This window comes from Strix aluco, chromosome Z, assembly GCF_031877795.1.
Source record: "Strix aluco isolate bStrAlu1 chromosome Z, bStrAlu1.hap1, whole genome shotgun sequence".
Lineage (NCBI taxonomy): Eukaryota > Metazoa > Chordata > Aves > Strigiformes > Strigidae > Strix > Strix aluco.
In genome coordinates, this window is record NC_133971.1 from 22,761,481 (window position 1) to 22,774,917 (window position 13,437).

Sequence of the window (13,437 nt, forward strand, 5' to 3'; positions counted from 1 at the left end):
TGTTGCTCTTGGTGAAGCACCATGTGGAACAGAGCGAATCAGCCTTAAATGTCTAAGCAAATGTCTAAGCCTGTGCTCAGCCTAAGGGTTGGTTTGTTCTTGGAAGAAAGTGAGATCATCTTTAGAATTGCTTGGTGCTCACACACTGTTTACCTAACCAAAAGCCCTCCTTCCAAAGGGAAGGGCAGTGCAGGAACTGCAGTAAAGCGTTCAGTACCCTCCAAGCACTAAAGCCACCAACTCACTTTCCATTGTGGTGCTGCAGCAGCATGAAGCAGCTGGAGATGAAGTCTGAAGCTTCCAGCTCTTGCAAAAGAATAAATTCAGTCCAGGCATGCTTCTTACAGGGTTGCCTTGAAATAATAGAGAAATCCCAAAGTGTGCTTATGAAAAACTAATGCTGAAAAATGACTGACTGTAATTAATGGGTTAGCTCATCCCTAGCTGTGTCTCTGTGGTCAGGTCTTCATGCTGTGTTGCAGATGCCTGGAAGGCTACACAATGGTGACAGAGGTGGATGTATGCATTTGCCAGGAAGATGGACAGTGGTCTCCTCAAAGTATTTCCTGTTGCCCCAGAAAGTGTCCCCTCCCAGGAAATACCACCCATGTAATCGTACTTGGGGACAACTTCACTGTGAACACAAACATCACACTATCATGTGTAGAAGGCTATACTCTGCTGGGAGCAAGCACATCTACATGCAAGGTATAGTGTTATTTGCACAGTTTTATTTTGCCAGCTTTCTTGAATTGAAGAGTCCTCCTCATGCCCTCGTTAGCTTTTGGCCCTTAGTTGTACGTAACAAAAGAAGTAAAGCGTGGACTAAAAAATATAATATGCTTCCTTGTTGCCCAGTAAGAGCAATTATTAGTTTTCTGTGTATAGACTTTCAGATCTAGAAATTTTTGACTCCTTCTTGCATTGAAAACTAATGCTGTCCTTTAGAAAAGCATTCCTTTTATCACATTTTAGGGAATAAATCATGTCCAAGATTTTAGAAAAATTATGCCCGAGATTTCTAATGTATTTTGAGGATTGTGTGCAGAGCTCTTTTTCTGCAGAATAACAGGCAGCACACATTTTAATCCACTGTGCAGCTGTAGAAACTTGAATCCTCTGTATGTTAAAGAGTAAACATCCTCATCAGTTCTGCTAGTAACCTCTTGTCACATTAGGTGTGGACAACCTTGACTTAAGCTTAGGCTCCTTAAGTCAGTACGTCTGCTCATAGGAGAAAAGCTCTCTCTTCAGGTATCAGACTTCCCTTAGAGAGTCTGGGAAGGCAGCTGAAGCATAGTCATGGTGTTAGACATTCAGCCAGGAGAGAAGTACAGAACATGCAGTCAGACAGCTGTTCTTATTCTTCTCCTGATGTGTTCCCTGAGCAATATTAGGTGACCTTGTACAAGTGAACTTGCTTTTCCAAGCTTCTATTGCCCTGTTTACTTTGTGTTTCTTCTGTCCTGTAAGTCTAAGCTGAACATTCCTGCCAAAGCTGAGTTCCAGTCTATGTTGACATCTTAAAAGTGTTACTTAAGTTACTGAGTTTTATTAAGGATTGCACAGATAATATTATATTAACCACATCTGTACACCCACAGCCATTGTATGCTTCTACTATGGTTTTCCTAGCTTTTTCATTAAAATAGGGGTTAAGCATATAAAGTGGTGCCTTCACAGTTATAATTACATTTCTTTTTCAGGAGAGTGGCATTTGGGTGCCACCATTTTCTGATGACGTCTGCATTCCTGTGTCCTGTGGGACCCCAGAGTCTCCAGAGCATGGATTTATGGTTGGCACTAAATACAATTACAAAGACATAGTTCTTTATAAGTGTGATTCTGGCTATGAATTACAAGTAAGCAAGCTCAAATCTCCAGCACTCTAAACATTTAGTTGTCAATTTTCATTTATTATGTGATGACTGTAAGAGTATGTTATGTCTGGTTCATATTGATATATTCCCTTAACTGCCACAGAATTTGGACATCTGCTGTTGTTGTTGTTATTATCTGTAGAATGTTCCTGGTATGTCTAGAATAGTCCTTGAATTACTTGGGCATATAATTGAAGCAAATATAAGCATCCTGTTCAAGATACATGTTCAGCAGATAACCTTTCAGTGTTGTACTTCTTTTAACAGAAGGTTGTTTCAGCCCTCTGCAAATAACATCATTATATGTGCTTGTGACCTTAAATCATGGAAGACTTAAATTTCATGTATTGCTCTTTTGAACTGGTTCTCTGGCCAGAGTTAGATTGCATTCTTCCCTTGATTTCATGGTGGCCCAAGCATTATGTCTGCTGTATTGTGCCTTTCAGACTCAAAAGGTCCTGATAAACCCCACTGCCCTCACTTCTGTGATACTGCTAGATGGTATAGAACTGGTATCTCTTGTTTTAGTAAGGTAGAGAGATTCCAGTTTGTTCAATGGCAGCTTTATTCCCTGCTGGAGGAGGAAACAGAGTTCTTTCCTGTCCATTTTTCTTATTATGAATATTGAGCTTTTATCCACCTGAGCTCTGGAGCAGCACTGCTGTCCCGTTATCAGGACTCAGGCTGTCCAATTCATAGTTGCTTCAGGTATGTTTTCCAGAGCTGCACTCAGCTTTTGAAATTAACAGAAAAGAACATATGTTGCTGAGGCACAGCATGGCCTCCACCATCCCCAGGGGATGGCAGAGTAGGGCACAGTCGGGTCTAGAGGCATGGGGTGGTGAGGTATCTCCAGGACAGAGGCTGTCTCTTAACACCATGTTTTGTAAGTACCAAGCAGAATGCAGGATTATGCTTCCTTTGTACTGTCGTAACACCAGTAATGCGTTAAGAACTTCATGCATGTGAATTCACCCAGTCAGGAGTGAATTTCACTCAGTCACTCAGTATAAAAGTAAGGAGAGTTTAGAGAATGCTTAGGTAAAAATAGATTTAATTTGCATTATGTTGCCACGTATGTAATATCACTGGAGACAGAAGGGTGGGTTGGTATTTCGACAGATAGGTAGAGTTGCTGTTTCAAGTTATTTTTGGAGGTAGTAAACCAGTGCTTTCATACAGTAAAATGTCCTTCCTGACTTTGTATTCCGGCTTCGCCACCTAGCGTCAATCTGTCTCCCTGCTGTTGAAGAGAAGTCCTGCTTTTTTCCTTTGGGAAGCAATGTCTATTGGGTGTGATGCCATAAAACACTCATGTCAAACAGCTGCCCTTGTCAATGGGTTTGCTTTGTAATGAAAGTATTACTTCAAGGGACAAATTTAGATGTTGTTCTTCATGTCTTGGAATAAAATAAGAAATAAATCCTGGGCTATTAGACTGTCTATAAAGCCTGTATGTAAGAGAGAAATAACATTCTTTATAGGCAGATTTAAAGAATGAGTGTTTGGGATGTGGTCAAAATCAGTCCATTATGTTTATAAAACACAAACTTGTACTGTTGTTGAAAAATTGCTAGTTAGATTTTCTCTTAAGTGTGTCCTGGAAGGAGAAAATTTGTCATCATAGCACATTGCTGGGAACAAGAATGATAAAACTGACAAGAAAGATGATAGTCATGGGAGAAGGACAGAAGAACTCACTAACTGGCCCCACAAACTTTTGGTTTTAAACAATGCCCATCATTTTGCAGGAAGGAGTTCTACCCTAAACTCTGCTAATAAACTTGGGCTGTAGCATTTAACTGTCTCTTTGTGTGCATTGCTCATGGAGGGAAAACATCCTGGCCTTGCTGAATACTAGAGTTGATGGGAGAAAAGAGTTGACTAAGCAAAGTTGTTCTTTGAACATTTTCTTTTGTTTCACAGGGTGATGCAGAACGGACTTGCCAAGAAGACAGGCTTTGGAGTGGCACAGTGCCAGTGTGCAGAAGTATGTTCCACCTGAGTTTGTCACTTCATGTTGGTCAAGGGTGATTTTACACAACAGAAAACACTAATGCTCATTTTGCTTTATAACTCATACTGTCTGCATTTGCCTAAAAATTTTTGGTAAGTACCACTGATAACAGCCTGGAAGATTTGCTGAATTGCTGGTGTGTGCAGGTAACAGTGAGAAGGAAATCACTACACCTTTCTGCCTTGCTCCTGTATCCCTAAGAAAGCTGTGCAGACAGCTTCCACGTTTAAATAGTTCTGACACTTGCAGTCATGATTTCTGAAGATGCTAGCTGCCAGGAGTTGCAGGTACTTAGCATCCTCAGATGAAACTCTGGGGATACTCATTCTCAAAGGGACTTCACTTCTGTGAGATGTCTGATGCTCACTGACTGCAGTGTGGAAACAGGAGTTGTCTACATAAATACTTATATGGACTTCAGCTATTGACTGTAAGTGGCAACAGTGGAATTTCGCAAGGCTTCCCTGCCAGCACAGCTGCAATAGATTTTATCTTTTAGCAGGAACTGGAAGCACCGAGCATGATACTGTGTTGCTACTCAGGAGTAAATATCTGGGAATGCCCAGATGAATGCTATGTTCTTTCCCTGTTTCTCAGAGTAAAACCTATGGAGGAGCTGTGAACAGGACAGGCCATATGCATTATGTCTGATTGGAACATATTCCTTATGTTACAGGAGTATCATGTGGACCCCCAGACATGATAGAAAATGGATCTGTTCAGGGAGAGGAGTTCCTGTTTGGCAATGAGGTGTTTTACAACTGTGACCCTGGCTTTGAGCTGCAGGGACCAAGCCGAAGGATTTGCCATGTTGACAAAAAGTGGAGCCCCTCTGCCCCTTCATGCAAGCGTAAGTAGAAAGCAGAGCAACATGGCGACAGTTTTTCAGGACAGCTGGAGAACAAACTGAGAGAGTGCTTTTGCTGGCTTCCTCCCAGTCTCCCCCTCCAGCTGGAGGGCTGTAACAGGAGAAGCCAGAGGAAAAGCCATCAGAGAAGTTGTCATTGGCAGTTCCTCTCTGATCTGAAGGGAGCTCCTTTTGACACATTAAAATGGCACATGCATAGAATCATGCTCAGGTCGGTAGGGGCAGAGCGTGGCCTGCTGTGTTTGATTTGCCTTGCATTGTGGTGTGCAGGGCCTTGGACATCCTGTGCTGGGATGGTTCATCTCTGCCATGCCAAGGCTAATATATCCTGGCCACTCTGTATGTATGGAGATCAAGACTCTGCTCCTCAGAATCAAATCTTGGCTCTCTGTGCAGCAGAAGATGATTAACTGTGGGAGCATGGAAAGAAGGATTTATGACTTCTTTCATACAGCTTATAAATCAAATGCCAGGAGTTTATAATCTTTACCAATAAATCGTTTCCCGTCTTCTCATGGTGGTGTCACAGTCCTACCACTTGCATTCTTCTCTCTCACCTTTGACCAGTTTGCCTGGTCTTCACAGTAAGCGTGGGACAGCGGACAAGATCCTTCTTAACTACTGTCATTTTTCCTGGGGACATCTTGAGATCACCTTGCACTGTACAGGAAGCAAAGGAGACTGCAAATGCAGCCTCTGGCCTGCTCAGAAGAAATATTCTGGATCACTCTGAACACACCTTATAGTTTATAACACCATCAGATACATTTGGACACATTCTCTCTCAGGTGTCTGCAGCCTGAACCGCAGGAGAGAGAGCAGGCAAGGCACTGTATAACACTTCTCCGTATAATACTTCACAGCTTCTTTCCTCCCATCTTTCCAATAATTCAGTGTGTGAACAGAGCTGTCAGACTGTGTAGCAGACAGACAGAATGGCCTTTTTTGTCTGTATAAAACCAAAAAGTTTTCTCCTCTCCTAGGAATTACTTGTGGGCTGCATCCCTCAATAGAAAAAGCAGAGGCCATTTCTACAGGAAACACATACAGAAGTAATATAACCTTTGTGTGCACCTCTGGATACCATCTTGTTGGGCCCCAGAATATCACGTGTCTTGCCAATGGGAGCTGGAGTAAACCCTTGCCGTTGTGTGAAGGTAACTGTTTGGTTTCATGGCCTGACACATTCCGATCTGGGATGAGCAGTAGCTCCTCCCTTATGCTTGTGTATCATATGGTCCAGGGATTGAGCTGCTTTCAGGAAACAATTCTGTAATGTGCATTGAAAATGGTGCCTGGAAAATTAAATGCACCACAAGGTGCACTGCATGTTACCTAGCCAGAAAGAGCTTAGACAGCAGTTTTCCTAAGGTTTTAATCTGCAGTTTAAAAAGGTTAATGAGAGATGAGGTCCCTTGCCATTTCAGAAAATCAAACCCCTAACAAAAGGTGATGGACTGCAAGGACAAGTAACTTTTCTCCCAGCACCCTTCTGTAGTCAATTGTTAAGTTGATATTCTCTTTCTGAACTTTGGGCCTCAAGGACAGTCTCAACAGCTCAGCCTTTAACCTCCACACTCCTCACATGAATAAACACCACAAATGCATGATGCGTACCATTTTGCAAATCACTGCTTTCAGGTGTTCCCTCAGTAGATCCTGTTGCTCATGCCACAAAGCAGAATGAGGGCTGAGCAAGAACTGTCTGTGTCATATGGACTGAGCTGTAATGGGTGGAAACAAGGCTGTCAACACTGGAAGAGAATAAAAACTTAAGATCCCAGGTTCAAACAGATAGCCAGTATTGCTGGATGACTCTGTTCAAAAAATAAAACATATAGAAGCAGTTTCATAAACTTTTGAGTGTTCTCCATTCCTGGCTTCTTTGCTGTGGAAAGACAAAGTCTGGGCTTCACACTTTCCCTCTCAGAAACACACTAGCTCATTTCTTGCCCATAACACTTCCTTTCAGGCTGTTCTTGTCCCTGCTGCATATACATCAGGTCTCCCAAGCTAGACTATAGACCCAGCATCCTGCTCACTTTTCATAGTTGCCCCTGGTATTCTTACATGGAGCTGACATGTTGATGACTCCGCACCCAGCTGCGTGCACAGATTCAGAGTGGAGCAGCATGCTGTGACAGCTTCACTGAAGTAAGACAGATAATGATCTTCCATTCAAGGCAAGTGATAGGTTCCTGTCACCAGAGCCATGAAAACTTCATGAGGGCTAGGGACCATCAGATGGCAGTGTTAGGCAACCACACAATGCACAGATCACAGCACTACAGTGCCCTAACACTTTGCAGACCTTGTAATAGCAATCTAGAAAGTTGACAGAGGACATCCACATCGGAGAGGAGATCTCTAGTACCTAGCCAGGTACTTAAGTCACACACTAGCAATGCTGAACAGATGTTAAGAAGATCATCTTGGACAAGGTTGAACACAGCCACTTCACCAGCTCCTCTCTTCGTCTTGCCTGGCAGCCTTGTGTCTGTCTGAAAGTTTAATCTTCAGTCATCCCATTACAGAGACCACCTAGGAAAATCAAATGGAAAGTGTGATGCAGAACAGAGTCCCTTGGGTAGCAATGGTAACCCTACTTGGACTGTCTGCTTACTGGCTTCAGAAACACAGGTCAGAATCCTGAGGGGAGCAATTAGTAACATAAGTGTCGTCATCCTGCACCAAACCCATCCTGCATCTCATCTGGTATTTCTTGTCAGGTGAAAAGGAATGTGCAAAGGGCTACAAAGTTCTGGGGTATGTCTCAGTGGCAAGAAAGATCCATTTCCATGTTATGGCCCACTGACACCAGTATGAAGTCATAAATGCATCCTCTTCGGTACAGCACTGCCACTTTTTGCTGACCTGAAAAACCTGTGGCTTTTCTCCATCGCTGGGAGGAGCTCCTTCCCTGGCTTGGCTACATTTCCTTCCCAGGGCTACTGAACTCTCCCTGGATGCTCTTCATGATTTATTAGTTTGTGGCTGCTACTTTACCTCTAATATCAAGCTGAATTGATAAGAGCTCTTCCTTTGCAGAGACCAGATGCAAAGTTCCAGTTTCCTTGCTGAATGGGAAGGCGATTTATGAAAACAATACAGTTGGCAGTACAATAGCATATTTCTGCAAGAGGGGATACAGCTTGGAAGGAGAACCCACAGCAGAGTGCACAAGAGATGGAAGATGGAGTAATCCCTTGCCTCTCTGTAAACGTGTGTGTTTGCTTTGTAATGAAAAAGTGGTCTCAATTTGTAAGCACTAAAAGCTAGGCTGCTCTTCATTTAAACTGACAGTAAACGAGAGCAACTTCTGCAGATCTTTGTGGAAATGTACTTTAATTTTCTTCTGGAGTAGCACGAGCAGAATTTGTCACTTGTAGTTTAAAAAACTGTTTTGGCTTACATTGGGAGATTTGTTGGCATGCATCCCATTTTTGCAGAGGAACAAAGGGAGCAGTTACCGAGACATGTTAAAGCATTAACTTGTCTGAGTGTATTTTTGTGACAGTAAAAGAACGAGCTGTGTTCTGCATAGCTCCCTTTAGTTGGAAAGCTGACATAAAATGGAGCCAATTGTAGTGAACCACATGATGTATGAGGAGCAGGTGAGAGAAAAGTTTGGAGAAGGCAAAAGGGAGACTTTATTGTTTACAATTGACTATTTGGAGGTTGTAAAGAAAAAAGAGCCAGACTCTTCTCAGAGGTGCACAGTGGTAGGATGGGAGGCAATGGACACAAGCTGCAACAAAGAAAATTCCTATTAAGTATTTGAAGAAACTTTTCATCATCGTAGCAGTCAAACACGGGAATGGGGCCCCAGAGAGGACATGAAATCTCCATCATTGGAGATACTCAAATTTCAGCTGGTCAAGTCCCAGAGCCACCTCTGACATACTTGGCCCTGCTTTGGGAAGGAGGTTGGACTTAAATGACTGTATAAATTATTCTGTGATTCTGCAAAAGATGCACCTTACACACATGTGCACCATGCACACACACACGCACACACAATAGCCTTCCTTGTTGCTGTATGTCTCTGTAACTAATTTTAAGATCTACTGTAGTCTTTGGGTGGCTAATTGAGATACTTAATTTCTGTATTACAAAGGACTCATAGGATTTTGATTTCAGGAAACTGGCATCAATCCCTGCTGTGTATAGAGTCCAAACTTTTCCACATTTGTGATGAGATCAATAGACCATGCAAACAATAGCTCAGCAAGCTTACAGCCAACAATAAATAAGATTATCAGAGAAATTCTAAATTCTAATGATTGTTATTGTAAGTCTCTGCTCAAAAACCTGGATTTTTGCTGCTCTTTATTGGTCCAGCCCCTCAGAACAAGAAGTAGGGTAGGTCTGGCTCTTTGCTATAGTAAGTTTATGGTAGCAGAAAGGACAAGAGGGAATGGTTTAATAGTAAGAAGTAGGATATTCCCCACTTAAACTCTTAGTATGTCTTCTGTGGGCATTAGTAGAGTATGGTAGCAAGCCATGTGACGACAGAGAATCAAACCTTTTATTACTATTTTATGACCCAAATCTGACAACTTTACATCAAATTGCAAATTGGACTTGTGTGCAGCATCCATTTCTATTGCTTTTCATACTATTTGATTTTGAAATTTGCAGAAACTATTCTAAAATATTCTCTTCCTTCCATCCATTTTTCCTCCCTTCTCCTTTTCCCTCACACCCTTTCTTTGAACAGCAAACCTTTGTCCTGTGCCTTTCATAATCCCAGAGAATGCCCTTCTATCCGAGGTGGATTTTTATGTTGGTCAGAACGTATCCATCAGGTGCAGGGAAGGCTACCAGCTGAAAGGACAGTCTGTGATCACCTGTAATGCTGACGAGACCTGGACTCCAGCAACAGCGAAGTGTGAAAGTAAGTACATGAGGTAGAGTTCTGCAGGGGCTTGGTACTTACCAGAGGGCTGGAACCCTCAGCTGTACCACACAGGAGCGTGACAGCACAGACGTGTCAGCAGAGCTCTCCACCTAGATGCAAGTATTCTGGAAGAAGAGAGCTTTTGTCTGCTACTGCTGTTTGGAGAGGTCGGTCACTCTGAGAGATCCAGGCATATAAAGACAACCAAAGAAGTTCTACAGAAGAGCTATTTCTTCTTTCTTTCTAGCTGAGTTGTTTCTTTAAAAGGATCCAGAATATGTCTATGTGGGTTGATGCCCCAGGAGCATTCATGCTACTGTGTACTAGGCCCTACTCTAATTTTATTTTTGATTTACCTTTTGCAAGCACTGGAGCTGGGATTGGTTGTTGGATACCCTAAATATCCTGAGAATGATTCCTATGAGATTACAGGTGATGAGATGAGGGTTGTAGGGAGAGGTGCTGCCTTTTAGTGTATTTATTGACATTGACAGAAGGCATAGTGTCCTTTTGCAGGCTTTTTGGCTTCTTGTAAGCAATATTGTTTAGTTTAGACAATGGCATCACCTCCCTCTACAAACATCACCTCACTGTACAACCCCAGTCTCCTGTATATCCTGGGACCATCTGAAAGTTTCTGGTCTGTGTGGTGGATATAGCCACTGTTGCATTACTTAATGTTCCCGGCCATCTCCCTGCTCACTGGGTGTATGTACAGGTTCCCCCTGTGAGTGTCTACACCATGAAGAAACCCTACTTCCTGATTTCCCATCAGAGGTGTCTCTCTGGCCCTTCCCAGGTCCTTTGTGCAAAGCACTGTGTCCAGGGTTAGAAACTGTATTGTGTAGGCATTGCAGCTCACCAGCCTCTGGGTCATTTCTTTTCTTTAGAGATATCTTGCGGCCCCCCAGCTCACACAGAGAATGCTCTGATTCGTGGTAGCTTCTATCAGTATGGAGACATGATCACCTATTCATGCTACAGTGGGTACATGCTGGAGGGGCCACTGCGAAGCATTTGCTTAGAAAATGGAACATGGACAACACCACCTACCTGCAAAGGTGAGTCTTTTCCATGAACAGAAGCATATCTTAACTTGCCATAAGCATGGAGGTGTCATCCTAGCTGCAATTAAAATTAAAGTGAAGTTTTTGCTAGTTTTAGTGCCATCATGGTTTCACCTGGGGCATATAAAGTACAGGGTATTGCTTTATTTTCAGGTGCAAGAGAGGGCTTCCACAATTTTTCTCTTTAGTCCTTGCTAATCTTACAGTTTCTTTTGCTACAATGTTGTATCCCACACCTAAGTTCCTCTCTTCTTGCATCTTTTGTGAGAAAGTGACAGTCATCTTTCTGACATGCTGTGCTGTTTTAAGCACTGCCAGACAGTTTTTCACAGTCAAAGATCAAGCACTGCAGAAAACAAAAGTAAGAGATCCAATGGGTGCTTATTCTTTCACTGTGTTTAGAGCTTGGCAGCTCCTGAAAATTGTTTTGCAATAAAATACTTAAGGATAGGTTGATACAGCTCACTAAAGAATACACACTAAGTACTGCAGAAATTCATGGTTTTAACAAAATACCAGAGATAAAGTGTAGCCTTTCCACCCTTGGCATATCAGCAGGAAAATGTCACTTTTTGGTTTGTTGAGCTAAAAAATTCCCTTGTTTAATTTACAAAATTAACTCTTTCACACTGAAGTTTTAAATGGAAAATGGGAGAAACCAACACAAAACATAGAAGAGATGATAAACAAAACAGTTAAAAACAGATATAAGCATCTTCAAACACTTAACTTAAAGTCAGGGATGAGGTATAGGAAAAGGGTTAAGAGGGCTTTGATGGAAAAGACCTTGTCATCTGCCGTTTCCCTGTCAGAAGCTTGACTAGCCTTCTGATGGGTAGCTATAGAGCAATGACTTAGCTGCACCTTGAAGTCTTATCTCAGATGGCATAACAGCAACCATACTATACACTGAGCCTTACATATTTCGTTTAGAAACATGAGTATTAAAAGCAAAAAACCTTAGGGCACGTCAGTGACCAGTCACAAGCCACTGCATTCCCTAAGCTCGAGAACTCCCACAGAAGAGGGAAGGTGCCAGAACGCTCATCTAGGAACATAAGACCCATCATCAAAGTTCTCAGGTCTGCCTCTCCTCCTACAAGTCTCATCTCCTTGTGTCCAAAATAGAAGCAACAATACTACTTCCCTCCTTGGGGATTTTCTGTTTGGGTCAGAAGCCCGTCGGAGATGGAGGATTCTATACTGTGCCAAGCCTGACTAATTAAGGTACCCCCATCAGTTTCTTTATATGTATTCTGGCAGCAAAATATCTTGAATTTTAAGACCTAATCAAGATGACTTGCCCTCAGAGCAGGCACTCTGTTAAAATTCTGTATCTGATAGTTATAATTGCCTTGCCTAAAAATCACAGATCAGTAGATCGTTTTGAGGAGACCCAAAGCCAGACAAGTGGGCTTGTAACTCCTGAATGTTTCAGGAATAGAGAAGCTGCCCCTGAAAAAACAGTTTCTCCTGGTTATGTGACCATGACTTGCCATTGCCATGAAGAATCACCTGTCAAGTAGCCAAGTAGAGATTTACAGTAAAAGCACATGAGTTACTTCAGCTGTCAAGAGGTATCCAAAAGTCCTGTTAGAAATTTACAATTGCAAAGCACTGAGCCCTTTCTGAAAAGTTTGCCAAGTATCTCATCATTTCTTTCTAAACTGTGGTGGCTAGAGAATTCGAGGGATGGCTGCATAATAGCTACTCTACCTAAGCTAGAATTCATTAGCAAAACGATTTGTGTACATATAGATTCTTCAGCTGCCCCTTTAAGGTTGCCAACTTTACTTTTTATTATTATTTAATATTTGTTACACAGAACCCTACTCTATGCCAAGGGCTTTAGCTTTCTGCTAAGAGAGGTTCTTGCTACTGGTTACTAGAAAGCTGGAAGGTCTGATTTACAAAGCACTGTCAAACATGTGTCCTGTTTGCTACACCATGGAGTCTACTGGGACTGTTCAGAGGAATAAATATTAGGGAAAATTCTTTCAAAAAATGAAGTGATGAGGCGGACAGATGATCAGGGTGTAGTACAGCAAAACAAAGCAGAATAACCTGTCTTTTGGTGTATTAAGGGAGAGGAATAACAATTCCCCCTCCTCTTTTCACCTAAAATGGGAACTAAAAAGGCCCAAAGATGTTTCTGAGAAACACGTGAAAACACAAACCTGTGTTTTCATGACACATGTCAAAATAATCTTTCAAAACTGCTTTATAATTCATTTGAGGGATTTGCCTAACAAAAGACCTACACGACGCAAGCCTTTGTGGTCTACATCAGAAGTGACATGAAAGCACTCTTTGTAATGACTCATGCTGTATTTCTTGTTTTTGGCTCTGTGATTTGATTATTAATGTGTCCTAAGCTTGCTTGAAACGTTCTGGCCCGGTTGAACAGGTTCGTTAGCGTAAATATTATAATTAAAAAGCAGATGTCATTAGCCTCTTTGGGAGAGCTCTCACTACAGCTGCACTTGCCTGAATCACTGCTGGTTAGAGGTTGCAGGCCAGATTCTGATCTGAGTTTCAGGGGTGACAAGTATTAGCCTGGATCTGCCGATCATAAACACTTGCAGGACTCGGCAGGCTGCACAGATGCACACAGCTTGTCTGACTCCCAATTTGTTCTCTCTGAAATGCTCTAAAATCTGTGGGTTTTTTGTCTGTTTGCTCTCTGCCCACATCTTGCAGACTGG

The 13,437-nt window shown here is 42.3% G+C and overlaps 1 protein-coding gene across 1 annotated transcript in view; it reads left to right on the plus strand.

The window, feature by feature from the left end:
• Positions 1 to 13,437, plus strand: part of SVEP1 (sushi, von Willebrand factor type A, EGF and pentraxin domain containing 1) — a 132,307-nt gene that overhangs the window by 106,104 nt on the left and 12,766 nt on the right. The window contains exons 39-46 of the mRNA XM_074812946.1: positions 483 to 708; positions 1,707 to 1,862; positions 3,807 to 3,870; positions 4,574 to 4,747; positions 5,749 to 5,922; positions 7,814 to 7,987; positions 9,486 to 9,662; positions 10,556 to 10,726. Of these exons, the coding sequence (XP_074669047.1) occupies positions 483 to 708; positions 1,707 to 1,862; positions 3,807 to 3,870; positions 4,574 to 4,747; positions 5,749 to 5,922; positions 7,814 to 7,987; positions 9,486 to 9,662; positions 10,556 to 10,726 (1,316 nt within the window). The remainder of the gene's footprint in view (positions 1 to 482; positions 709 to 1,706; positions 1,863 to 3,806; positions 3,871 to 4,573; positions 4,748 to 5,748; positions 5,923 to 7,813; positions 7,988 to 9,485; positions 9,663 to 10,555; positions 10,727 to 13,437) is intronic.